Genomic DNA, 27,274 nt, shown 5'->3' on the forward strand with positions numbered 1-27,274 from the left:
TATTAAAACCAAAGGCACTAAGCTTTAAAATAAACTTTATATTTAAAAGTTTAAAGTCAACAGCTCCTTAAGAAATTACGTTTTTCCGTGTTAAATTTAGGTTGTTTATCCTGATAGAATCATGTCACTTACTTTCATACCACTTAGTAATAATATTAGCAATAAATTTTAGCTTTTTGTGATATGTTGCAGTTTTTCATGTAAATGTAGAGTTTCCCTGCATTTCTTGATAACATTTTATACCCACTGTATCCTACTAGGTGAAAGCTCTGAGGTAAATGGAGATAATGACTCTAGTTTGTGTGTGTGTTCTGGAACTTCGTTCTGTTTCCAAACAAATTCAGCCTCACTTGTTTCAACATGTTCTCCTTGAGTCTCAGTAGTTTCATTACTAAGAATTTGAGATTTCAATGACAGCTGTCCTTGTTCAAGTTCAAAGTTTGTAATAAGGGAATCAACCAGAGCGTCCAATTCATCCAAGTTCATAAAAGGCTTGGCTATTTTCTGGGTACATTTTCTGCTTGCTGAAGTAGAAGACAAGGCAAAGACACTGTAGTAGTTGTTAAAATAGCCAGCTATGACACAAATCTTTTCTGCAAAGCTCCTGAGAGGGCTTGTGTTTCTGTATGACCCTACAAAAAACAAAAGAAGAATCAAACACAGCATAGACCAAGCAGCTCTCCTCCCTCTCACTCACTTTACAGGTCTCCCTAGCCCCCAGGTTACTATCAGGACACATAATAACCCAGATAGATACCTTGTAACGTATAAGAAACGATTTGATAGACTTCAGCGAGGCACTGCTCCAGTTCCATGTATTTTGTAGCAATGTTGGTGATTTTCTTTATTTCCTGATACAGAGATTCTTCTTCTAGTAATTGAGATTCTATTTCTTTCTGTATTGATAAAGAGCAATTTAAACTGAATCAAATACATGACACTATATTAACTATTAAATGTGCCTATTATGGATGGAGCCAGTGCTGAAACACAAGATGAAAGATAGCTCCAAAACAAGTGCAGATTGTTGACAGGAGAAAAAAAGTGCCAATGAAACTGTAAAATCCAGAAAAGGTTTGACTCCCAGAACAAAGGTTAAATAATCTACCCTGGCTTTCATTTCAAAATACAAAAAAAAAAAGGCCTACTTCTGCAGTATAACACAATTACACTAGCACTACTGGACTTGAGGCTTTCAGCTTAAAACAGGTGGGTAGACTGTTCATGATGAACACAAAAAGAAGGCACATAAGTACCTCCAGAAATACGTTAAGAAATAAATGAAATCAAATAGTTTTGAATGGAAATGCAGTAGCCAGAGAAGCTGGTGTTTCAATCACAAGAATATCACTGAGAGATGAAGTGTTATCATACACTTGTAAATATATAGCAAGTAGTTTCAATTCCTCATTTGTTAAATGCATTCTTTACATTTAAACCCCAGACACGAAGCACACATTTCTCTGAGACATTTCTCTTACCTTTCTGCAATGAGAGATGTTGTTTTCAAGAAATCTGGCTAAAGCCACAACATTATCCTTCATTCGATTTCGAATCTACAAAGAAACTTTTTATTGTATTGTACACTAGATTCAAAACAAAGTCAAAAGTACATTAATATTTTACAAGGATAAGAATGAGCACAAGCATACTAATGAGAAAAATACTTAAAATAAGAAGCAACATTTTCTGCAACATAACATGCAGTTTTTCAAATAAAATGTTAACTGTTAGAAAATATTGTTAATTACATCTGCAAAGTTTTAAATAATCCCCTAATATGAGAAAAATCAGTTGAGCAAATTTAAGTATTGACTAAAGAAAGGCTGTCCCATAATTTTTGTATCACTGTCATTTCTAAGTGGCAGAGGTAATCTCTTTTCTCCCTGACTTCACATTAGTTTCACCAGCAATGGGCATAAAGGAATCTTGCAGACATACAGGCATATGCTGCAAGTAAACAGCATTTTCTGGAAAGCAGACTCCTCAATTCCTTTTGCTGTAAAAATTAAGCATTTGGGAGCTAAGCAACAAACAGGAACATAAAAGGTTTTGGGCAGCTTCACTATTATTTGTAGGACTAAGAATGACAACAGTTAAAACCAGAGAGAAATTTTTGCTTTCTTTGAGACCAATTTAGACCTTTTATCCCAGATCACATATAGATTTTTGAGTAGTTACAAATACTTCAGAAATAATTCTTTTATATATCCCAACTCATTAAAGAGAATTTCTTACTGGCCACAGTTCTGCAAGTTTTTCAACTTTGAAGAAATATACAAAACTAAAAATACATAAGGCAGAAGAGAGGATTGCTCAAACACAGGTAAACTGTCACCTTTTTCCTTGCATGCTGTCCGTACATTTATTCAGAGAAAAAGTGGCAGAAAAAGGCTATAAATTCCAAAAATGAAAGGAAGCACATACACTATACACATCTAGTACCTTATAGAACATTTGAATATTTCAAAAGTATTTTCTCAGAAGTCATAGAATCATGGATTCAGGCTTTATGTCAAAAAGGCTCACTTAGCAAGAAAGTGGCATATTTTTAAGGAGTATTCTAGCTGCCTAATAGAATTCTCATACGGTCACAGAAACACTTTTAACAGTGCTTATTCCTTATAATTTATTCCCTGCTTTGCATAACTCCCTACAGTATCACCTTCCTTACTATTTGTCACCTAAGCAAAGTTAAAGCACAGAACAGCAGGCTGTAGCTTAAAAATAACCCCTCCAGGCAAAACAAACCCAAACAGCCCACTACTGACTTCAGCATGTAATGAGATCTGGTCTGTTTCAAGTGTCAAAATACACTAGGCATAAATGTATGTTTGTTTCATGAAAGAGCAACTCCTCCCCAGTAGAATGCTGGCTTCAGCATAATAAAAAAAAAACCAACCAAACTCATTCAATTTGATAAAATATAGCAGCTGAACAGCTATCTGGGGCAGAGGAGAGGAAGTACCCACATGTCTGTTTATTATGAATGAGACAGGAGGAATATATCCTCCGAAAATTACAAGAATAACTGAACTGAGGTCTTATTATGAGAGAGAAAAGCTTCCCATTTATGCAATTCCTTTTCATATTACAATTTTAAAGGTGACAGAAACAACTCAATAATACAACATAAATAATTTCCTGTACATTTCCTAAAATGTAATAAACAAGTTGCTTGAATTAAAATGCTACTGCTGCCCATCAACCTGGAAACTATTTGAAAGTCAGCTGTGATTTCAGTGACTTACATGAAATCAAGAAGGATATTTCTGACTTCTGTGCTATTTAGCGGTGACTTCAGCCAAATAATTTCCCTCTAAAGGGCCCAACTTCTTAAAGTTCTTCAGCATGCCTCAAGAATTAAGCACATGAGACTAGCTCTTGAAAGATAATATTGAAGTACTTTCCAGTATTCAGATAGCATGCTGCTTGGGACTAGGGTGCATGACAAAATGAAGCCTTCAAACTTTCTAATAATCTTCCTGACAATAGCAGTGAGTGTAGTAGCAGAGGAGATGATTGCTACTACCAATATAAAACAAAAATCAACTTTCAGAAAAGGTCTGCATGCTCCTTTACACCAGTTTTCACACTGACATTTCACATTTCTCTGTCATAACTACAGTGTGAAAATTTACAGACAATGCCCTCCAATTCACAGAAAAATGTTCTAAATAAAATACAACTCAACATTCAGTCTGCATATGTATGAAAGTTGAAACACCATTAAAAAAATTCTGTAAGATTGTATTCAATATTCCCACTTGCCACCCATCTCAAACCCATGTTACTAATCAGGCATGTCTTCCTCCAATAAACCTTCTAGACAGAGTTGCTGAAAAATAAAAGGACAAGCTCAAGTGCCTCCAAGATATAGTGTTAGTTCTTAATCTTATTTCCATCTCACCTCACTTTGTGGATATTGTTTCACAAGTTCTTTCTGTACCATTCTTGCTCTTTCTTGCACAGTATTAATGAGAAACTCCAGTCCTGAGCACACTCCATCATAAATGGCAAGAGCAAAGTCCTTTAAAACAAAGGTCAAAAAAAAAATTAATTCTTTGTAGTACTTAATCAGACATAACTGAAATATGTATTAAATTACAGTGAAATAGGTAGACTTGTACACTCTCAGTGCAGATTCAATCCCAAAAGCACAGTGCTTCTCTTCATAGGTGGAAGTTAAAGATTTGAAGTGCTTATTGTTAAGGAAAAAACAATATATAACAATTGCAAGGGTAATAAAACACATCCATTTTCACCATGAAAACTAAGTATTCAATGAACTCTGAACATAATCAGTTCAGTTGATCACATTGTTATATGTAACATCTTGTTTCTGAGCAGTTACTGAAAATAAATGTCAACATTAAAATCACTTTCTAATAAACATGTTTTCACCTGTTGACCACTTGCAGGTGTGTTGTTCTCTTCAGAAAAGGAAATAGCAGTTCTTGTGACTACCGCCAAGTGTCCTGTGTATTTCATTGTTAATTTTACTGTTTGGTTTACTTTGCTCCAAGCTTCTGTTACCATCGAGGATATATCTGAAGAACATCCCTGAAAATAGAAGCATTTCATGCACTGAAACCAGAAAGTATCTTTGGTCAAAGAGCACACACTTTCTACAATGTAAGAGTTTCTAGCACACAATGGAGTGTTGCATTTTCAGCTTTTACCACTACTTCAGGTGGCTTTATATACCACAGCTAAAAGCCCATACAGTGCTATCACTGAGAACAGTATCACTGTACTTACACAGCTAAAAAGAAAAATTACTCTTCACAAGGCTGGAGCATGAAGAGAAAAATATTTACTGGCTGCTGGCTTATACATTTATAACCAGTAACATTTAATAATCTAGCCTAGCATTTTCCTCTGTCACTGCATGTTTTAGCTTCCCCTTGTTCAAATCTGTGCAAACTTTTCTCTGAAGTAGCATACAGAAGTACAGTTCAGCCAGAAAAAAATGCACCCTTTGCTGTTTTTCCATGGGTGCATCCATTTGTCATTGCATACAATGGACATTTAAGTTTCTTCAATAAGTCTGTAGAAAATGTTGCTAATGCATATAACTTCTACATAGAGATGGAATTCTTCAATATACTTCACCTGCAATAGTAATTGTAAATAACTTCCCAAGTTCTTTACTTCCTGCATTATTTCTTCATCAATTTTAACAGATCCAGGGTACTTCTGGACATTGTTAAGCCAGAGCTTGGTTAAAACTACAAGTTGGTCAAAAGCAGACATAATTCTGATGCTGTAGGACTGAGCAGCATGATCAACAGAGAAAACTACAAAAGAAAGAGATCTATCAGAAGGTCTCCTTTGCAAATTAAAGTAGGAATGTTAATTCTTATAACAGGCAAACATATGAATACTTGGACATAGAGACATCTGTAATGCTTAAACTTGAGACTTACAGTTCTCTTGACATTCTTCATCTTCATGTTCATATGCTTTTGAAATGGCAGAAACTCCAAAGAAAATTACAAACAAGTTACTTAGGAGACTATCTGCCATGGTCTTTTCTCCTTCATGATTCCTTTCCAGCAGATCCAAAGCTGAACTTAGAGATTCTTTGCAAATTCCAGGAAGAAACGAGTCAGAAGAGCTTGGGCGTATGCTAGACTTACCCTGTAAGCCTGGATGATGTAAAAGCAAAACATACTTTCAAGAAACTCTTCACAGGAATGAGCACTCACCATGTATTTATGACTAGTTTACATTGCTTTTTCAGCAATGGTCAACTGCTCAAAATAGCAAGTCAGAAAAAATGTGTATGCACATTTATATCTTTTCAAGATTCAATTAATACAATTAAAAATTTCAAAATTAAATTCTTTAACAGGAATCCATCTTTTTCAACAACCAAACCCACAGAGACAGAAAATAATGAAATCCAGCCAATCTAAAATAAATGAATGCATAAAGCACTTGGAAGACTGAAGCATCTAGTATTTCAGGAAAAAAATTTATAAAAACTGACAACAAGCTTGGAGGAACTTCAGCAGTTGAATGAATAGCAACAACTCGAACTTTTCAAATTAGCAAATCAGGATTCAGCCTTTGTGTGAAAAATAAGGGTTTAAAATTGTAGTTTATTTTTTTGTTGAGTGTATCTTTCAATTTAATAATGTGTGTTTGGTGAGTTTGTTGAGATAGCATGTTGTATCCTGTTGGTTTTGGGTGTATGTTTAAGCGTACTTATAAGGAAAAAAAAGTCAGAAACACAGGAGGGGCCTCCGTGGGGGCCGCGAAACTGGGACATCACGTGGCCATTCCCCTCAGCAACAGAACGAAGCCCGCGAAGCAAGAACCAATGCTGGGACAGCCCGCAAAACGAAAACCAATGATAGACTGATAAGAGACTAAGGGGTTTACGAGAAGTATAAAAGAACCGGTTTTACATTATCGAACTTGCCAGCCGGTGGTGGGGCTATGCTCCCCGGCCACCCAGCATGCTGCAGCACGCTGCTTTACTTATATCTCTCTCAATAAAAAGTTCTACTGTTGAAACATCGGGTCAGTGTTTTTAACACTGACAATTTGTTACATGAACGATTTTCTCTCTCCAGTTAACCTTCATGGAATGCATTTATGAAATTTATAAATAAGTGTCAAGTGCTGTTCAAGAAGTTTCTACCCTAAGAAAACATAACTGAAAACACCAAAAAACCCCACCTCTACTGTTAACAGCTTCCCATCATAAAATTGAATATATCAACAAGAACATTTTTCACCTTGTTTGCCAACCCACCCTTTATTTTAAACAACTATCAGTTTACAGTTTCAGTAAGAGATGTAAGGTAACTACCTGATATACAGGAAGTCTGTATATTCTGAATCGGTTGCAATTTTATCTCAGATAAACATCCAGAAATTCTCTTGTTCTTAATGAAACTTCTACTTCTAGGAAAGGATGATAAAGTAAAAACATGGAAAAAAAATTTAAGAAAGGAACATCTCTCCCCACAGTCACTGAAGGGCCAATGAATATTAAAACAGACATCAGGCAAACAAAACAAACATCTACTTTTAATTAGAAGAACACAAAACCTAAACCAGAGTGAAAGCAAGACAATACAGCTCATAGGATGAATCCTACTTACTTTTCTCAGGCTTCTGCTGCTATAGCAGGATATTCATTCCATATTTTTAAACTGCTGGAATACTATAGGATTATTATTGCTTACAACTTGAAACAAAACAAATTTCTATCCTACCGACTGGGACCATAGAAGGCAGATATGTTAGCCTTTTTTATAAGTAAACTCTTACTCTATTTCAGTCTTTTCAGATACTTTTGTTTATTTGGGATAGTCAGAAATGCCTCCAAAATTTAAACTCAGAAAAACTGACCTGTTTTCCAGCCAGTAATACCAGTAGTCATATTGGCTGCTACCCACCAGCAAAGCTATAAAGAATCTGTTTACATTTTCATCGTAAGCTACAACCTGCAGAAGTTTCATGGCACAGCTAGGGACCTTAGAGGGAGGGGACCTTAGAGGGAAGGGACCTTAGAGGTCACCTACTTCAACCTCCCTCCAACATGAGGGACATGTCTCAACTGGACAATGTTGCCCAAAATCTCATCCAACCTGGCCTTGAACTCCTTCAGGGAGGAGACATCCACAGCTTCTTTGGGCATCCTATTCCAGAGTCTCATCACCTCTGTACTGAAGAACTTATTCCTAAGATCTAGTCTAAACCTCTTCTCTTTCAGTTTAAAACCATTTCACCTTGTCCTATCACAATTTACTCCTTAAAACCAATGCATTCATATTACAGAATTGTGAAGGATACATTTAAAACTACACATTTCATTTTGCACTGATGATATCTAGCTACACAGTTTAGAAAGCCTTATACATGCTTTGGCAATTAGAAACAGCTTTTAACTACCTCCAACTAGTTGTCATTAGTCATACATAAAACCTTCTGGCAACAATCACACATACATTGCATATATGCTATGCCTGACCTCAGAAACATTGCTGTTAATCTACTGCTAACTGCTTCCGTAGGTATGCACTTTTTATTAGCAACATGTTGAAAACACTGCATAAGTAAAGCTAGTAAAGCATAATAAAGGAACATAATTAAACTTTCCCCTCCTCACAAATATATGTGCAACTTTTAATTTTTAAGCTTGGCCCCATAGTAAGGTAAAAGAAGAATTAATAAATAAAAGACAATGTTAGTGGCACAGAAGCAAATTCAGATAATTACACAAACTATATTTTTAAGCTTTGAATTAAGCATAGATGTAGGAGCTACAATTAAGTATCACCTTCTTCTGGAAAGACAAGAAACTGAGGCATCTGAAAGGTCAGGTTCCCATTCATCAGCAGGGTCATAAAACACATCAGCAGCTTTATTTCTATCATTACTCTGAAACAAACAAAAAAAGAAAATGCAGGGGAGGAGTACAGGTGAACAGATACAGAGTGATAGTAAAATGTATAACATATGGATGAAGACAACACGTTCTACTAAGAGAAGAACAGTTGTTTTAATGCTTTTTTTTTTCTTTTGTTAAGATACATGTAATCTAGAAGATAACTGACTGTCAGCCAGCTTGAGGTATGTTTGAAAACAAACAAAAACAAGTTAAACATTTAGTGACACACCTAGCTTCAGAGATACAGGAACTCAAAGTAGAAAACTTTTTCAGAGCTCTTCATCTGCCAGCTTTATTAAAAATCTGGCCATAAATTTTACACTTTTTATTTGCTTTTATAGCTGGATTTGTGTAATAGATTTAGCTTTATTTGTACAGGAAACAGAACCCAGTGATATTGCCAAGATCAATAGATTTTAATAATAAATACTGTAAAAATCTTCTCTTGTTGTAACACTTGCATTTTAAAGTTATATCATAAAAGGAGGGTTTCATCAATTTCCTTACATAAAGAAGTTATTCTTTCAAATAAAACATGATTCTTTAATGAGATGCAATTATTTTCTAAAGTATTAAAAAATAATTCTAAGTTGGTCTCATTAAAAGCAATAAATTAGATACAGGGATTAATGTGCACCTTTGTTTTCAGTTAAGTAAACAAAAAAATTGAAAATGCCTTTAAAAACTCTCATTGGAGAACCTAAAGCACAGACAAAAGAAAACAGTAGCAAATTAATTTACCAAAAACAAAGAAAAATAGATAGAACATAGTAATGAAAATTAAAGTGCTACCTATAAAAAGTCAAGTTTTCTTCTAGAACAGATAAATAATTGAGCTACCAGAAGAACCACAAAACAGTCCTTTTTTTAATATTACACTCAGTACAAAATAACCTGAATAAAACCCCTGATCTCTGCTGTCCTCTGTGTGACAGACAAATTCATATACATGTGTTTAACAAAAAATAATCAAGTGTCTTTGGCATCGAAGATAATTAACAAAAAAATTCCAAGATTTTGCTGTGTTCTCCTGTATAATTATAAAAAAATCTTATGTTTGAGAAAATATTACTGATTGCTACTGGTTTTTCTTCAGTTGCTACTGACCTCATAGAGTTCTTTCATTGCTGCTAGTTTGCATTCAAATTTCTCCAGGCTCCAGAAAGTTGCTATTCTCAGTTTGATGTTACGAACTTGTACCTGGACAGAAGACACTGCTCCTGTTTTATCATCAATTTTGTCATGCCTCAGAATTTGAAGAAGTTTGAAAAAAAAGAAAAAAAAGAAGAAAAAAAACAACATTATTCATATTGCAAAATAAGCAAGATACATGTAGATATAATTATGCAGAAAAAAGTTTTATTTTAAACACAGAAATTGCCTGTGACATCATGTATCTCAAACAGATTAGTGTAGCCACTAAATTGTTTTTATGTAAAGGAAAAGACATCCCTGCATTCAGATATACAAGTAGAAACTAGCACACAAATTCCTGGATCTCAAGGAACTCAGGACCAAATATATGCTACAGAATTCCACTGGCAGAGTTCTTGTTGAAGGATGTGTAAAGACAATCTCTGAGAAACAGCAATACCTGCACCTAACTTGGAAGTCCTTGTTAACCTGTGTTTACTTTAGCATTTTTTTAAATGATATGGAATTTCCTTTGCACTAATGTATCTCTGCTCAAACCAAGAATACCTAACCAATATAGAGGTCTATTTCTAAAACATACTTCAGCTATGACTTTGCAAGTAGCATGGCATAACAAGTGATCTGTGGAGTGGTATGTGGCCCCAAGCACTCAATATCCACTATATCCATGTTCTCAGGTTTTTACTTTGAACTACTTCTGTTGTAGTCTTCTGAACAACTCCTAGTGGCTGGCACATATTCCCTGGTCTGGTTTTGTCCAAAAGTTACTGTACTTTTAGACCACTTCAATATGTGAACTAAAGCAGGATGAATATGGGCATCAGGATTTTGACCTCCAAAGCCCACTTGATCCAAAATTAATTGTCTGTTGACACAAGTTTAAAGTCTTGATGTAAAATTCAGTTCACATTTCAAACTAACAGCCTCAATGACACACTTAAGTAAAGTTAGTTTGGAAAAGTGATTAGTCATGCCCAACTTAACAAAAATGTGATAAGAAAAACAATCAGCTCCTGACATGTCCAGAATCCAGCCCCCAATTTATATATATTTATATACACATAGTATGCATATTATATATATATATCTCATATAAAGGTACTGTATATATATATATATATTATATATATAATACATATATATGTACATACATGTATGCATATAATATGTAGCCCCTTATATTAGCTAACTCACCTGTAGAAAACAGTGTGTTTCCCTAATTCATTACTAATGGTGTTGGCTTCTTTGATCATCACAGATAGCTTCAGAGAATTCCAATTAAGTGGAACTAATAAAGAATAGAACATTATGATTAAACAGATCAAATAATGTGGTGTAATAATGTGCTGCAACAACATAAGGGTTAAAAAAGAAACTACAACCAATGAAAAAAATCTGAATGGAATTTAGCCAGTAACAGTTCTGTTAATTCCAAATACACTGGGAAAAATGACCCTTCCAGCCAAGATAACTTTTTATGAAAGGTCACATAAAGGGTATTTCAGATCTAAAAGCATAACACCAGACACTATATATTAGACAAATCTGAGACACAAAACTAAACAGAATAAAATCTGTTACTCTGGTTTCCCCAGTGAGTTAACATCTAACCAGTTTAGCTGGATGGGGAAAGAACGTGTAAGTAATTGAGGTAAATACAGACTACACATATATCCAGCTAACCACCCTGTGCTGTGATTAAAACAGAGCTTTTCAGCTCGGATATATATAGCTTATGAACAGAAAGGACCATAGCAGCCGAAATGCACTTCCTGTTTAGGATCTTTAGACAACTGTTATGGGAAGGAAAAAAGCTTCCATATCCATATGTACTAAAATCAAGCCCATCAATCAAAGGAGAAGTTAGTATTGCCCTTGCAACATTATCTATATACATACTAGCCATAGTTTTATTCCCTCTTCCACAATTCTTCTGAAGGGTATTTATTTCTTCAGCAATCTTCTGCTTCTCAGCTTCCAGAGCTTCTAGAATCTTTGTATGACGGATAGTGTGATCTTCTAGAGCCTGGGGGAAATAAAAAAGAAAAAAAATCCAAATTAATACATTGTTTATTTCAGCTGTCCTTTTATGGACCCTCAGAATAGAATTAAGTTTATACTGGACATCTGCCATATCAATAGGAAACCCCCCATCTTCAAACTCTTAACAATTTTCTGGCTTGCTTTCATGTTGATATGCTCAAGAAAATGCTGGAATTAAAAAGAAACAACTTTAAAAATTGATTCATACATGTTGTAGTAGTCAGATATATATGAACACCAGCCAAAAACCAGGCATTACTTAACACTAATGCTCAGAATCATAACTTTAGGCACAAGTCACTGAATTTTGGTAGATGAACAAGCCCACATTGTATAAGAAATAAGCTCAGCATTATTTTATTCACATATTTAATACAATACCATATTTAGACAGTAAACAAAACATCTATTCTTTTGCATTAAATCACATATAGAAATACTCTAGAAACATACAATGTTTTATTAAAAAAAAAAAAAAACAACAGCAAAATATAAAAACCACAGTTCACGTAAAAAGCACTTTTCTTTTGTTTTGCTTTTGGTTTTTTGTTAATTTACCTGCTTGGTAGCTAAAGTCTCCATTTCTAAACGTTTCTTGTTGAAGTGTAGCTCTAGCTCAAGATTCTTCTTTGCCTTCTCTAGCTCCTGTATTTTAGTTACAGCTTTTTGGTTATTGAGTTCCTGGATTTGCTTCTTGTGAGATTCTTCTCTCTAAATATAAAAAGGACTGATGAGAGGATGCATGCTACTTCTACAGAATTTCTAATCTGGCCCTTAGGCAGATAGTAAGATTTATTTTCAGTTCAATACGTATAAAACACGCAGCCCCTGTGGACTATGCAGTCCCATGTAAGCAGTGGAAGGTCACACCCCAGTTCTCATGCATCACACCATGTCTTCTATAGCACATTTTAGGAACGAGATACTCCACCATCATTATCATTTTACAATGATGTATTGATCTATGTAAACATATATATTGTGAAAGTATTTAAGAATACAAAAGCAACCTGCTAACTTGAAGGAAAAAAAGTTATTTAATTAAATTAACATTAATTGAAATACTGTAATAATTCAAGAGTCTCACAATAAGTTAGATTTTCTAGGGATTCTTCTTCATATACAAATTACACCTTCATTGAATTTACACTGGATTAACATTTTAGTTCCTGGCTAATTCTATAAGCCCCAAACCCTAGAATAATTCTTTAAAGGATACCTACTTTATAACTTCTTCTGTTAGCAGAAGTGATTTATATTTTTTTAAGAAGAGTGAGTCTTCAGATTCCCTAAGACACTTAAATATCAAAGACAAAAAAACCCCACAAAAACCAAATAGAAACTCCGTACTACAGCTTCTACTCTACTTAATTGATATGTTCTGTGTTAAAATGCAATGGCAACTTACCACCTCTGCTTCTAGTGATTTTATTTTGCTTTCATAAGCTTCTTTTTGAGAGGCAAGTTCTTGCTGAACCATCTCTTTAGCAATTTGGACACTCTGCATCATTTCTTCTTTGGCTTTGAGTCTCGCCTCCTCAATTTCTGATTCAAGCCTACAGGTAGAAGTAGCACACATTTAGAATGCAGGCTTTCATGTCCTACAGGCTGCATAGAGATATCCCTTTCATTCTATTATTACATGAGCCTCCAATTTTAATGGTAAAAATATGAGGGTTTCTTAAAAAAAAAAAAAAGAACAACTTTCATACTTTACCTGAATATTGTTTTTTATTTCATAGGGTAACTGTAGAGAATGCTAAGTATGGAAAATATTCCAGAATTTCTAAATCTACTTGATTTTGGCATTTATTTTACTATGCAGCTTTCACAAAATTAAGAACTGCAACACAAACTAAGTCACACTAAGATGCAGACAAGTAAATTTTAAATCAATGGGTCTTGCAGTTCAGTAACTTGAAGGAATGAAGAAAGTACAAGTAACATTACTGCCTCAAATTCTCCACCATCACAGAAAACCAAGGCTGTAACTTTGGCCTCGTTCCCATTTTCCTACTGCACTTGCTTTTCAGGCTTTAAATCTCTCTAAAACATCAAAAGTCAGTTTCAGACTCACTACGTTCTTCGAGAGAAATGTAAGTGAAGAGATGCACTGCACTGAGTGTTTCTTTAATAGTGGTTTACATTCCTGACAACTGGACTAGATCATGGTGATCACCTCTTAGGTATAAACATTCATTTCAGCTAAGTCTGGGACTTCCATTTCCATTATGAATGGAGATAAAAACAACCTTGGTATTTTCGAATTTGATGCTAATGCGCAATAATTAATAACCTTAGGTTTCTTCTTTCTTAAACTCATTACATAATTGCATTAACAAATGAATGTATTTTAAAAGATGAAGTACTTACTGTGTTCTCTGTGCAATAAGCAGCTCATTCTTTGCAAATTCAAAATCTTTTGGACCATCATGCAAAAGTATGGACCCACATGATGGTCTCTTAACTTTCTGAACTTCTACTGGATGATTAAACCTAAAATAATGGTCACCCCCAAGGATCACTCTATCACCCTGTTTGGAAAAGGGAAAAAAAACGTTTGTTCCATAACTTTTAGATTTATGAGCAAATTTACAATGCTTAAACCATAATAGGTGGGCTAAAAATGAACAAGAAACAAGTCTTAACTGTTTCAGAACCCTCTACGAAAACCTGCAATCTGAAGTTTTAACACAGCTAAAAAATCTATACATGCACATATTCCTCTTACCAGATCCATTACTTACATGATGCAGAACTGTTGGGTCTAAGATGCATTTCCCATTTACATATGTCTTTGCTTCTTTCAGTGGAATAATGCTCACTTTGCCAAAAGTGTTTTTTATAACACTGAAAACAAAAATATTAAAAGCATCAGTAGCTCACATTCATTTAAAAATATGTTTTTTAATAGATTAGAATTAATGCTTTAAATAGTGTTCTGCAATTATTTTTCCAGATTTGGATTGTCTTCATACTATTAAATTACAACATCCATAATCAATGAGCAACAACCTACATACTAGAAGAGAATCGATATCTGAAACTGAGAAGAACCAAGTGCTAAACAATTTCTACAGTGCCTTTGCTTTGATAATGTTTAATTTCCAAGCATGCCCATATCTTTCACAGTTCTAGCAACTGTGAAACTGCGTTTCTTCCAGTATTTTGTCTAGGATTGGTTGTATGGAATACACTTTAAAAATATTTCTGCAATATGACTAAGTGGCTCTTGACTTTTAATTTTAAGAACTGTGAAGACATTTTACTTTTCCACTTAATAGAGTTAACAGAGAGCATCGTTTGATTGGGTCCTTCTCCAGCATTTCTACATGATTAGAAAATTTTGCTACATGACTGAGAAGAAAGAAATTAAACTCCCTCTGTTAACGTATTTCTAGAGACAACAGAAGGAAGCTACCTTAATCATTGAGTAGCATATAAGTTATCCCTAAATCGTATTTTCCCAGTTAGAAAACCACATTTCACTACTGTAGAAGGAAGAATGACTCCAAAAGAAAGGTAAGGGAGAGAAGAAATATTTCAAGCTCTCACTTCCATTATAAAAAGAACACTACATACCAATGGTCATCAGCAATTAGCACTCCGGAAAGCTGGATATCATGTTTTGAATTTGGTGTATACCTTCCAACTGTTGTTTCTCCTTCTTTGATCATGTACAACAACACTTCAGAAAGCTGAGGATCTTCACTGAGATTGACAAGGTTTGGTAAATGATTGTCCATTTTGAATGCAATTCCTGCTTTCTAGGAAAAAGGGAGCTCTGCATAAAACCCAATTTACTAATTTACTTAGTGCATTCAAATATCTATATTAAATTTTAGTAAGAAATCACAGTAGTTTCTTAAAGGAACAGCGTTAAGGAAACAAAATCTTAAAACTCATAGACTCATGGAATGTTAGGGGTCAGAAGGGACCTCTAGAAATCATCTAGTCCGACCCCTTCAAGGCTTGCTGCTGTTCTATCTCCTATAGAAAGTTAAGAAAGAAAAAGTACCTGCAATTCTTTTATATCTTCTAATTTTCTTTTTTCAGCTTGTTCAATTTTTTCTTTCCAGGCTCTTTATATATTGAGGGGAAAATAAGAACATATTAGGAGAAAAATTACAGCATATATTTTTTATCATTTCTGTTTTAAAGAAAGAAATTAACAACTGTCCAACCTTCTCATTTCTGCTATGTCCCTCTCCTGCTGGTGCAATTTTACCCTTAAAGATGTTATTTCCTGCAAATAACATCTGTATTTTTCAGGATCAGTGTTCGTAGCATTTCTCTGAGCTGCCTTCAGTTTTTCAATTTCAGCTTTCAGTTCTACATTAGACAAACCAGACAGAGTACACATAAAAATAAAGACAAAAGAGGTTTTAGAAGTTTCAGTATGGTACTAGAAAATTCATCATGTTATTTAATTAAAATAAGCACCTTTCCCCATTGCAGGTTCTCAAGTATAGCCTAAGATATCATCTGAAATATGGCAAAAAGAACAATCTGACAAAGAAGAATTACTATAAAAGTATCAGTTTCATTAGCCTATTTGACAAATGGTCAGTCAGCACAATATATTATCGGGAGTAACAATCCTGATTGAGTGATAACTTAAACACACAAGCAAATGAAAAACTTTCAAAGGCTGCATATGTCAACCTCACCTCTGATGAGCTTGGCATTCACATCTTCATTTACTTTAGCAATGTTGACAATTGAACAAGCTTGTTTTGCATAGCGAAGGGTGCTGAGTGTTTCTTCCGCACTGCTGGCTGCTGGACTTACTGTGGCAATCATAGCAGTTTGTGAATTTCCACCAAGGCTTTCCTTTAATAACCTTCATTTGGCAAGAAAGTAGAAGTCAATCCCCAGCCCCCGCATTGCAACCCAAATCAAAATTCTCAATTTGAACAGATCAAATACAAATAGCTACAGTCTTGCTACTTATTTGACAGAGATAGTTAGCTTGTTAAAGAATAAAAAGTCTTGTTTGGTCTTTATATTATGCACCATAGGTCATTTGGTAGAGAGAGAAAGTGACACCTTCTCCTGAATACAAGAGGAATTCACAGGCTGAGAAAGCTTGTACGTCTACATAAAAAATTCTGAAATGTACATACCAAGTAAGGACAGATTCCCGGTAAGGAATGAAAGTTTTCTTTCCATTTTGAGATCGTTTAGACAGTGCAGAAATAACTTTTCCAAGGGTTAGCAGTGATTTATTGATACTCACACCTTCCTACATAAAGCACATTTAAAAATAATTATAATACAGTTGTGTTTTGTTTTGTGATGTTATTGACTGCATGGTTGATTTAATTGTTCTTACTCAATGTATGGTAAAGTGATACCACATTAGGAATTACCAGCATTTGAAAAAAAAAAACCAAAAAAACCCCAGTAAGATGGAAGAGTATCTGAGAATATCTTCATTTGGAAAGAACAGAGACCCTGGCTTTAAAATACGTGGTGTTAAGACCCATCAAACTTATGAAGGCAGCTTGAAAGAAAGCCTTTTATTAGAAACTCCATTTGTGTAAAATCCAAAAAAAAGAGTCAAGCAACTCCATGTGATATCCTATTCATGACTTGGAAAGTCATGTTCCTCATCCCCTCTGAAGGACCATGAGGGCTGCATAGCATGGGGAGTGCTGTCCTAAAGCAAGATCTAGAATATCCTACTCCACAGTTAAAAGAGCTTCTTAGGGCTGTGCACCAGCAAATTACTATGCAATACTTACAAGCATAAGGACTACATATCCTTTCATATCTACACTTCCTGACCAAGAGTCCTGGTAGGTAAGGGTAATTTGGGGTTATTCTTTGAAGTTAATCTTTTTCCACAGATTTCCAATCTTGGTTTACCTTAAACCTTTCTCCAGTGGTCTGAGCTTTTGAGCAGCATTCACTGCCAGCCAGGTCAATTAGATTTATGTGACTGGTAAGCCTACGATCACATTGTTCTTCATCCACAAATTCTACCTGGAAAAAAAGAAGTTTGCATTCAAGCAAAAATAAAACACCTGAAGACAAGCAGAAATCTAACAAGCTGTTCACTTTAAATATACCAACAGTTGACATTTGCTGTTGACATCCCATTTGCTTTTTGAGAAAATTATCTCCTGTACATCCCTTGAAGAAGTCTAAACTCAGACTTTCAACCATAGCATCTATTGTTTGTGGTTGAATAACTATAAAAGCACAAACTGCACAAACAAGTGATTATCAAACTACAGGTTTGGGTCTGAAGTTTGACTATGCTGGCTACCCAATACCCACAGAAATCAATAAGTTGTTACTGATTCAGACCAATAAAGATTATCTAAGTAGCCAGTGAAGACGTGTCAGGACTAGTTCTGATAGAGAAAGAAATAATCTAGTAGGGAGAATCTTAATTGGGACAAAATATTTAACAAAGAGTAAGAAAAAACCAAACAAATTTGTGAATGGAGAAAATTTGACAGACTGTAGCCTTCTGAGGAACTCTACCTATTTCACCTCTGTTTTCAGGCTCATTTCACTAAGTCAGATTTTTGTCTCTTACATATCTGTAAATCAGATAAGGAGAGTTCTAGTCCCTGTATCCTGGAGACACAGAGGTGAGATATATACTGAAGCAAGGAAACATTTACTCGGTGAACTGTGCTGAAACCAAGCAGAAACTTCACCTACCATCGTCCAAGCTTATCACCTGCAGAAATTCAGCACAGCTATCCACCTTGCACAGCATAACCCTCGTAAAAGCTGGGAAGTGTTTGCAGTAGTGTGAAATTACGTCTGGCCTCAAGCTGGATTCCAGTTGTATCTCAAAAACCACACGCAGAAGCTTGGAACTACTCGCATGGGTGTGTAGTGAGAGGACAAGGGGCAATGGATTACAAATTGAAGAGGGGAGATTTAGATTAGATATCAGGAAGAAATTGTTTACTATGAAGGTGGTAAGACACTGGAACAGGTTGCCTAGGGAAGTTGTGGATAACCTCTCCCTGGAAGTATTCAAAGCCAGGTTGGATGAGACCTTGAGCCACCTGGTATAGCTGGGAGGCATTCCTGCCCATGGCAGGGAGGTTGGAGGAGATGATCTCTAAGGTCCCTTCCAACCCAAGCCAATTCTATAATATGATTCCATGATCCCTATATCTGCCAGCCTGAACATATTTATATTGCCTCTATAAATACATGCAGAACAAAGACATTGGAATCTACTATATTCTCACAACTTTCTAAGCAGCACAAAAAGCAACTTTTTACTATCTAATTTGAACAGATATAAAACACTCAGCAATACCTTGGTTTGTGTCATGACGAGGGTGAAGATAGAATGAGATCTTGAGCTCTTGTCATTCATTACTGTAGCAGCTGTTGCTCTCTGCTTATTTCCAAGTTCAAGCCAACTCTGTAGGAGATGAAATTCAGGCTGTGAAACCAAAATCTACTTTGGGTATTTATTTGAAGATGAAAATGTCTGTTTGAAGATGCATATAAAGTTATTAACACAAATTATGACTGTCTAAGGGAGGAATTAAAACTTAAGTTTAAGAGAGCCATACAAAGAGAGTGACACACGCTTGTATGCATGTACTTAACACCATTATATAGGAATAGCCTTCATTATGCTTTTACAAAACCAGCTGAATTATCATAAGCTACTGAGCAGTCTGTAAAGCATTTTCTTCCCACCCAGGGAATTTAGCAGCAGCAGTGAAGAAAGGAGCAAGTAGAAATATTTGTATTCTCTTTTGGTAATCAAATAACCCTTACCTGGATATCAGAGTAAGAACTGACAACATTCCTAAGGTGAGAGAAAAAGAAAAGTCTGGGTTCAGACTATTTTGTTTCTACAGTTTTCCCTGCTGCCCAAAATCTGAACTGTTTCCCCAGTAAGAGACAAAATACAAATATACCATGAAAGCTCCAGTTGCCTTGAGACTTCTGCACACTTATTTCACTAAAGCAATACACTCAAGGAAATACACCAAATCAAGCTAGACAATGGAACCCACTTTTGTAAAGCTGTGTGATACTAAGATCTTGCCTAATATAATGATGGGCACATAAGCTTTCACAGAGCCTCAAGGTAATAATTGGCACACTCTTTCAAGGATTATACCATATGCCTATTAAAAGAACAGTTAAGACTTACACTGTCAGGCCTTCCACATATGGTCCTAACATTGGATGCTCTCTTACACGAAGCTGGTGAGAATAATTTTGAAAGAAAAATTATTAGGAGTGTATTACTTAGACCTAGCATTCAGGAACATCTTAATTTTAAGAGAAAGTCTACCTACACCCCTAGTAGGACATGTATCATCAACATAAACATGAATTACCTAAAAAGTATTTTCAGGAAAATTCCTAAAACTAAGGTTTTCCAGCTGCCTGAGAAATCACAGCAGACTGCACCAGGCCACTGCTCACAGAGCTAACTGCAGTAACATGTATCTTATGAGATTTTTACAAAACAAAAATAAAAAAACCTTTTCTGCAAGATAAATCTATTATGTTTTCAAGTTAAGTAGCTTAGCTCAAAATCACTGACAAAACTCAGATGAAAGCATTCCTACTATAAACAAGGCAGTATAGTGTTTAATTCTGTATGACTAGTCCACTTAAGTCCCAATTCTAGAAAAGAGGACTTATTTCAACAGCAAGTTGAATGTATTATACCTTCTTTATCGTGAACTAATTATCATAATTTACACACAAGTGGCCCCTATAATGTTCAATATGACAAAGTACAGAAAGTACTATTTCTAATAGAACAGACATTACAAATGTCTTCCCTATATGCCCTACTTAACACAAATGCCTTTATGATTTTACATATCCTAACACACATGCATTAAAAACCAACTAAACTAGTTTACCTTGAGATCCTTAACTAATACTAATTCCACCCCCCTCCAAGATTCTTGGTAAACAACAAAAAAAAACCTCAAAAAAAAAAGGAACTTCCTGAGAGCCACATGGCTGTAAGCAGTGAAATAGGCAAGGCAAAGAATCTGAAAGACATTATCCTTCTTAGTGCTAAGCTATTCTATGATAGTAGTTTTCTGTAGCTGGTCCATGTATATACACAGAGGAAAGAAAGAGGGGAAAAAAAAACTCCCTTTGCCAGTACTGACATTTTTCATTAATCTACTGCAGATTGCAATGACACAGTCATCTGCAAACAGGCATCCCAGTAGATAAACTACACATGGGTATTTTCAGAAAGTGAGTAAACATTTTAGTGTTGAGAACAGAGAAGGCTGGCAATTAGACATATACTTTTTTTTCCAAAGACCATTGGAAGACTCCTGATATTGTCTTCCTTTCGTTTTAGAACTCCATACAAATTACAAGATTGTAACACAAATTATATTACACAAAAAACTCTTAATATAATCTGAACATTTACATAAATAATAGTACCTTTAATAAAGGCTCATTATTTTGCAGATAACTAGAGAGGTTAACAACAATTTGGGAAGATTCTACTGAATGATTTTTTTTTTCGATTTCAGGAAGTTTTTAAATTTTTTTCTAAAGAGTTGAACATTTTTCTGCAAGTCATATAGTGAGATTTTTTTTTCTTGAATTACATTATTCACAAAAATATAAGGTAACTAGATAACAAAAGAAAGATCACTTGTCATTTGTGCATTTTTGTTTACAGAAGGGATGCCACTGCTTTGAGATTATGCAGATACTAGTTTCTGTGAGCAACTTACTGGTTGTTTCTTCTGTCCACTTTCAGCTTTAAAGACAAGCAAATCATGAATTTTCTCGTTGTATACTTCAAAAAAGCTCATTTCAAGATGATATAATATCTAGGAAAATTAATGTTATTAATATAGTGCAGAAAACATTTTCATCAATAATTAAATTATATCCTACAGCCAGTATCTCCTATTGCCAAGAAAACTATTTGAATCTAACCACAGCCACTACCAGATAATAGCTCTCCAGCTTGCAAAAAAAAATTACATACATCTACCTCAGAAGTTTCAGTGCTGGGGTTTTTGTGCATGAAAACATAGTTTTGTTTACACCTGCATTAGTCTCATTCCCCTAGGGACTGAACTTCTACATTATGACACATGTAACAGACATGGCATGGATTGATGTTGTCAACATCCTGACATGGAACAAAATGACCTAATGATTCTTGTTCCTACCTACAGCAATTTTGAAAAGTACTGAACAACAAATTTTCATGAAAACACATCTCCTTCCTCTGAAGGCACCAATGTCTGTCTTGTTTTTTAAATAACATGGAATTTCCTTTAACAGATAAGGAAGATTGCAGCAAAGAAAATTAAAAAAAAATTTTAAAAGTACAATATCCAAGATGACTTGCAGCAACAGAATGCATAGGCAAAGGAATAACAAACACACAGCTAGTAGCTCTGCATTTTTAAGTTATATTCTCTTGCCAAACTCAGTAACAAATAGCCTTCTGAGAAGCAGAGTATGATGTGTTCTCTGGTATTAGGATTCAAAGTTAAGAATTTAAACACGAAACAATGCATAAATTAGATTATTTAAAAACAGAAAGTTTGCCTGCATAAGTCTAACAATGTTAAGATGCACTGGCCTGTGAATCAGCCTTTACATACATGGAAAAACAAAGTGAGAAAGAACACAAACAACAGCCTTTGTCACATGCATGCTTTGCATATGGTACTCTTTAGCCAAGAAAGAGGGTAAATATAAGTTTCTGATTCCTTTCACAATGTTAAAAGCCATTCAGAGTTTTTAGCCACTAATTATGATTTGTGTTCTTACTACAGAAAGTTTCAAGTGGACAATGCAAATCTCAGGTAGTGTACTGTAATCAAGCTGGTTCCTCAAAAGTTACTCTGTACCAGAAGTTCAGTCTTAGAAAAACCCTAACAACAGTCAGACAGAAAAATAAGTATACCTGAAGAATTTCCACAAACACCTGTATTCTCACTTTGGGTCTTTTTTTAAAAGAATTTTTTTTTACTACTCATTAAGACTAAATTAATTCTGACTCCAGTTATGATCCACTAAATTTATCATTATTTATTAAGGTAGAAACAGAATGTAAACCATTGCTAAAATACTCTGGAAAGGGTGACTACTTTGTTTCCTTTAAATCCACTTAACCATAGCCATGGGACAGGAATTCAAATCAAAATACATTGTGATCAGATGATACATCCCCACCCCTTTTCAGTAGATAACTCTTCCATATAAAATGCAAATAAAGATCTGTTCTCAAAAGAGAGAAATAACACATAATTTAAAATGAAAAATTTAAATTCTTTTAAAAATATCCCAGGGGAGGTAGTTAATGTTTAAAGATAAATCCACATTTTTTAAAAGTTCTGTTTTATATGCCTCCACTGAAGGTATGGAATCCACAAGGATTTCATTTCACCTTTCCTTACATAAAGCTTACCTAGTAAGACATGTTATATAGAGAAAAGAATGCCAATTTAGTTACACATCAAAAATATCATGCCCATACTTCTTTTTTTACACTATTGTCATTAAGTAAGCAATGCTGATATGGACTATTTAGGGAATCCTGTTATTCAGAGCTAGTAGAAAAAAAAATACAGGTTTGAATCAGTAAAAGAATATACACATTAATAAATGGATCAACACTATGGTAATAAAGAAGTATGATACAGGTACAAAAATACTGAAAGAGATCACTTTCCTTGTGATTCAATGAAAGGTAAATAGCATAAGCACACTACCTGCTCCTTGTCCATTTGTGATATTTGAGTGAAAAGATCTTCACAAAGTCTTGGAATTATTCCTCGGTCTTCCTCAAACCCCATCATCCTGTAGATACAACAAAACCTCCTACTTTAGTTTTGTAACCCTCCATAGTTAATTTTACTATTGGCTATATAGCTCTAAGGTTGAAATGCCATATGCTTCTAAGTTATAGAAGTAATAATCAACAAAAATAATCCTGACCTAAGCTGGTGCTTGCTTGAGCAACGAGTTGGACAAGATGATTTCTAAAGGTCTTTTCTAATTCATTCATTGAGAAATGGGTTGAAAACCTGAGCTAAACAAAAACCCTACAGCAGCAGAAGAGTAAACTGCAGTATAAGTAGTAAACCTATAGATGTTAATTTAATAACATGCATGCATTTTATGTTCTCTGCACCCTATCAGTGTAGTAACCTCATCCCCTTCCCACCACTGACAGTTCTTTCCTGTCTAGGTCTGAACACCCGGATATCTGAACTATTAGAACACCAGTGTACTATACTAATTCAGTCCAGTACACAGTTTAAACACTCATCCAGCTGAGCAACAGAGCTGTCAGAAGAATTTTGTTATGTAGACCTGACAAGACAGTTCATAATGATATTAATTTCAGCTTTGCTGAAAATACAAATGGATTAAGGGAAGTAGTTGTCCATCTGAAGATGGAGGAAAAACATACAACAAACCTTCAAAGGGGATAAAAATGGCAATATTGAGCATATCTTTCTTTTAGGACAAGGTAAGTAAACTTTGCAAGTAAGAATGCAGTTCCCACTTAAAGAAAATCTGTGTAAATTTACCTGTGTAAATTCCATATCTATGAATTTAATCGATTTAATAAAAACACAAAATTGTGATGAATTGCATAGAAACATTTCTGATACTCAGTATTTAGAAGTCTACTGTACGGGAATTATAAAGCTCACAGAACTGGTTATATTGGTGCAATTTAATAATTTCTCTTGGAAACAAGAGAGTTAGCTAGGCATTACAGATAATAATACACACAAGGAATATAAAATCGATTATAAACCCTCTAAACATTAGTTGTCTGGAATTATTTTGGGTAAAGATTAGATTTCAAATAAGTAGTGCCTCAAACATCCAGGGTTCTTTATTTACTTAAAGTTCTGAAACAGTCATGGCCTTAGTTAATTCAGGTTACAATTAGTCTCCTAAAGGTCTTTTCCAAAAACACAATGGCTTCAGAATACGTTGCTTCATGTACAAAATAACGAACAGTGGGGAACAGCAGCATTTGGAAAGTCTTTGCAAAAAATCTTGAATAACCATTTCATCTTTTCCATGTAATGTCTTTTCATTACTTTACATTACATAACAATTGGCTCCTACAGAATTTTAACAATTAGCTTTAGGAACTTACGTGTATGATTTTCCAGAACCAGTCTGCCCATATGCAAAAAGACAAGTGTTATATCCCTCAAATGCTCTTTCTAGGAGCGGCACTGCCAAACTTTTATAAACCATTGCTTGGCTTGCAAAACTAGGATGACTCTTGTCAAAAGACCAGAAAGAGAAGTCATAACTGAAGCTGTAAACTTGTTTTGTGGCTGGATTTTGTACAGATGTCTCTGAACCACTCATAGAGACGACAGGAAGCGAGTCTTCATTTTTCTCTCTGAACAGAAAAAGAAAAATATTTAAACATAAAAAAGCATAAATTACACTCTAAGTTAGTAATTTCAATCAACTGATTTCCAGAAAATAAAAAGTTCAGAAATACTGTCCAAAAACATTTGATACATATAAAAAGTATTCAAGCTCAAAATACTTCAGTTAATGCACATGTAAAAAATGTTCCCAAACACCTATAAAGTGAATTCAACCTGTTAATAAAAAATATTTATCTTGATGTTACATGAAATATCAGCTAATTTCAATGTATTGTAACCCTATCAGGTCAATGATTAAACAATAAAAAAAAAATATAAAGTAGAGATCAACATACACTACAAGTGTTACTACCACCATCAGAAAAAAGCCAGGATACAAACCTGTTGTTGAAAGGCCGTACACGGACAGCCACAGTCACTTTGCTGTTTTCTACTATGAAAACATCCTTCTCAGTGCCATGCCACTCAGAGAGAGTTTCTGTGTTCTCTTTTGTTTTCAAACTTCTACTCATGGAAGGAGAGTTGGTGACCCTAGTTTCCTTTTCAGCTAGAATGTGAAGACGAGGTGTTCGGCTATAGGAAGCAGAGAGAGATGGTTGCTCCTGCGAAGTGCTGTTCTTTGGTGTAAGCTTAAACCCTTCTGCTGAACCTTTTGTTGGTGTCCTTGTTATTTCCAAATCGTTTGGTTTTATAATCATGTGTTGCAACCTTTTCTTTCCAGCTAGCTTGCTTATATCACCTTTTTCATTCTTTTGTTCTCCTGATATCCTATTAATATATTTTGAGTTAACTAATTGTTCTGATTTAGGAACTTCGTTTTTAAATTTTGTGTCAGCAGCATTTCTCCTATCTTTTAAATACATGCAGGTATCATTTTCACACAGACCATCAACAAAGCCAATGGAATACTTGTTCTTCAGGTTACACTGCAACTTCATACTGGGGTGGCCCTCAGCTAACTTAAAGCTTGGTTTAACATCATGGGTATCATTACTAATAACATTTTGTCGAAGTGCAATCTTGTCATTTCTTTGTGCAGCAGAGACATTACTTTCCACTCCAGGGACAGTATTCTGATGGATCTTATTTTTCTCTACAGAGCCTGTCCTCACACGCCTCTGCAGAGTAAGTTTCTTCTCTGTTGGTGTATTTTCCATGCTCTGTGTTGTGTTTGCATGCAACTGTTCATTACTGGACACTGATGTTTTGCTTGTTCCAGTTTTCCTCTGGAGTGTTAAAGTGCCCTCAGGTTTGCATGTAGTTGATGCGTCACTCACTTTATTACAGGCTGAAATCACATAGGTCCTATTTACTTCCTCAGTCTTATTCTGAGAACATGAAAGGAGGCTGTCCTTTCCTTCATCTGACACTTGTGATTTCAGTTGCTGTCCTGAGGTTTTGCTGCTGGTATTCTGTGAAGAAGACTTCTGCAAAGTAGCAGTATATTGTGACCCAGAGAGCTGTCTTGAAGGAACAGGCATGTTGTCTTTCAGCAAGTTACTATTAGGTATTTTAATAAGTACATCAGCTTTATTAAAATATTACTTCTAGTTTTACTTCTTTTGAAATCTGAGGAGACAAAGAAAAAAAAATAATCGTGATGCTCATGTCCAGTACAAATTCTGTTTTGGTGCATGGGGAACTCTTCACATTACTGCAGTAAATATTTGCCACCAAACAGCCAAATATTAGTAACAATTACTATCCAATTTAATTTCCAGCACTAAAAAAACCCAGTGCTGTTCTATAGTCAAATGACCACTCCCACCAATAGCAGGCTATTGATTCCATTTTTCGAGTTTTAGGATTTGTTTCAGAAAGTAAAATAAAAATCCTGAAGAAGCACTAGTTCATAAGAATGATCTGACTATTTAGCAAAGATCACCATGGATATCCCTTCCAAATGATCAACCATGATCCCCAAAGAACATAAATTAAAGCTCATGCCTCCATTCCCTCACAACTCCTTATGCTGAGTGTTTCACAACTAACAATCTCCAGTAAAACAACATTATTAATGTTGAACTGGAAAAATGTGAACACAGAAAGCTTAGTAAAGATCACTATTACAGTATGTTTGGATATTATTTTGCTTCGCTACAGTGCATACACAACTAGCAAAACAAAAAGAAAGCCTAGGGGACAGAAGAAAAACTGCAAAATGTATTTCGTATCCTCTCTACAAATAACGAATTAAAAAGCTGTATACATACAATTTGTACAGAAAAGCATACTTTCACTGCTGTATACGGATCACAGTTATCAGATTGTTACAGGTTTGACA

General features: G+C 34.9%; 1 protein-coding gene across 1 annotated transcript; it reads right to left on the reverse strand.

Moving 5' to 3' along the window:
• Positions 1–237: 237 nt before the first annotated feature.
• KIF14 (kinesin family member 14) lies at positions 238–26,471 on the reverse strand. The gene is made up of 29 exons (XM_008503321.2): positions 25,372–26,471; positions 24,741–24,995; positions 23,332–23,419; positions 21,331–21,429; positions 19,758–19,810; positions 19,376–19,406; positions 18,903–19,010; positions 17,480–17,596; positions 16,735–16,853; positions 16,279–16,451; positions 15,793–15,940; positions 15,627–15,690; positions 15,191–15,375; positions 14,356–14,458; positions 13,982–14,142; positions 13,017–13,164; positions 12,167–12,319; positions 11,465–11,591; positions 10,760–10,853; positions 9,518–9,656; positions 8,300–8,400; positions 6,824–6,918; positions 5,430–5,651; positions 5,116–5,300; positions 4,405–4,563; positions 3,911–4,030; positions 1,482–1,556; positions 758–896; positions 238–632 (listed from the first exon to the last, which is right to left on the reverse strand). Exons 1-29 carry the CDS (start codon positions 26,469–26,471, stop codon positions 238–240), a joined length of 4,956 nt encoding a protein of 1,651 aa, XP_008501543.2.
• Between the last annotated feature and the right edge of the window lie 803 nt (positions 26,472–27,274).

The sequence above is a fragment of the Calypte anna genome, chromosome 8 (genome assembly GCF_003957555.1).
Source record: "Calypte anna isolate BGI_N300 chromosome 8, bCalAnn1_v1.p, whole genome shotgun sequence".
Lineage (NCBI taxonomy): Eukaryota > Metazoa > Chordata > Aves > Apodiformes > Trochilidae > Calypte > Calypte anna.

What these genes read in the sequence shown, in the direction of transcription:
- KIF14 (XM_008503321.2), bottom strand. Translation starts at nt 26,471, where the DNA reads ATGCCTGTTCCTTCAAGACAGCTCTCTGGGTCACAATATACTGCTACT. An exon ending in GGTTCTGGAAAATCATACAC is followed by an intron (nt 23,420 to 24,740) that starts GTAAGTTCCTAA and finishes TTGTATCTACAG; the next exon opens with GATGATGGGGTTTGAGGAAG. An exon ending in GAATGCCAAGCTCATCAGAG is followed by an intron (nt 15,941 to 16,278) that starts GTGAGGTTGACA and finishes TGTCTAATGTAG; the next exon opens with AACTGAAAGCTGAAATTGAA.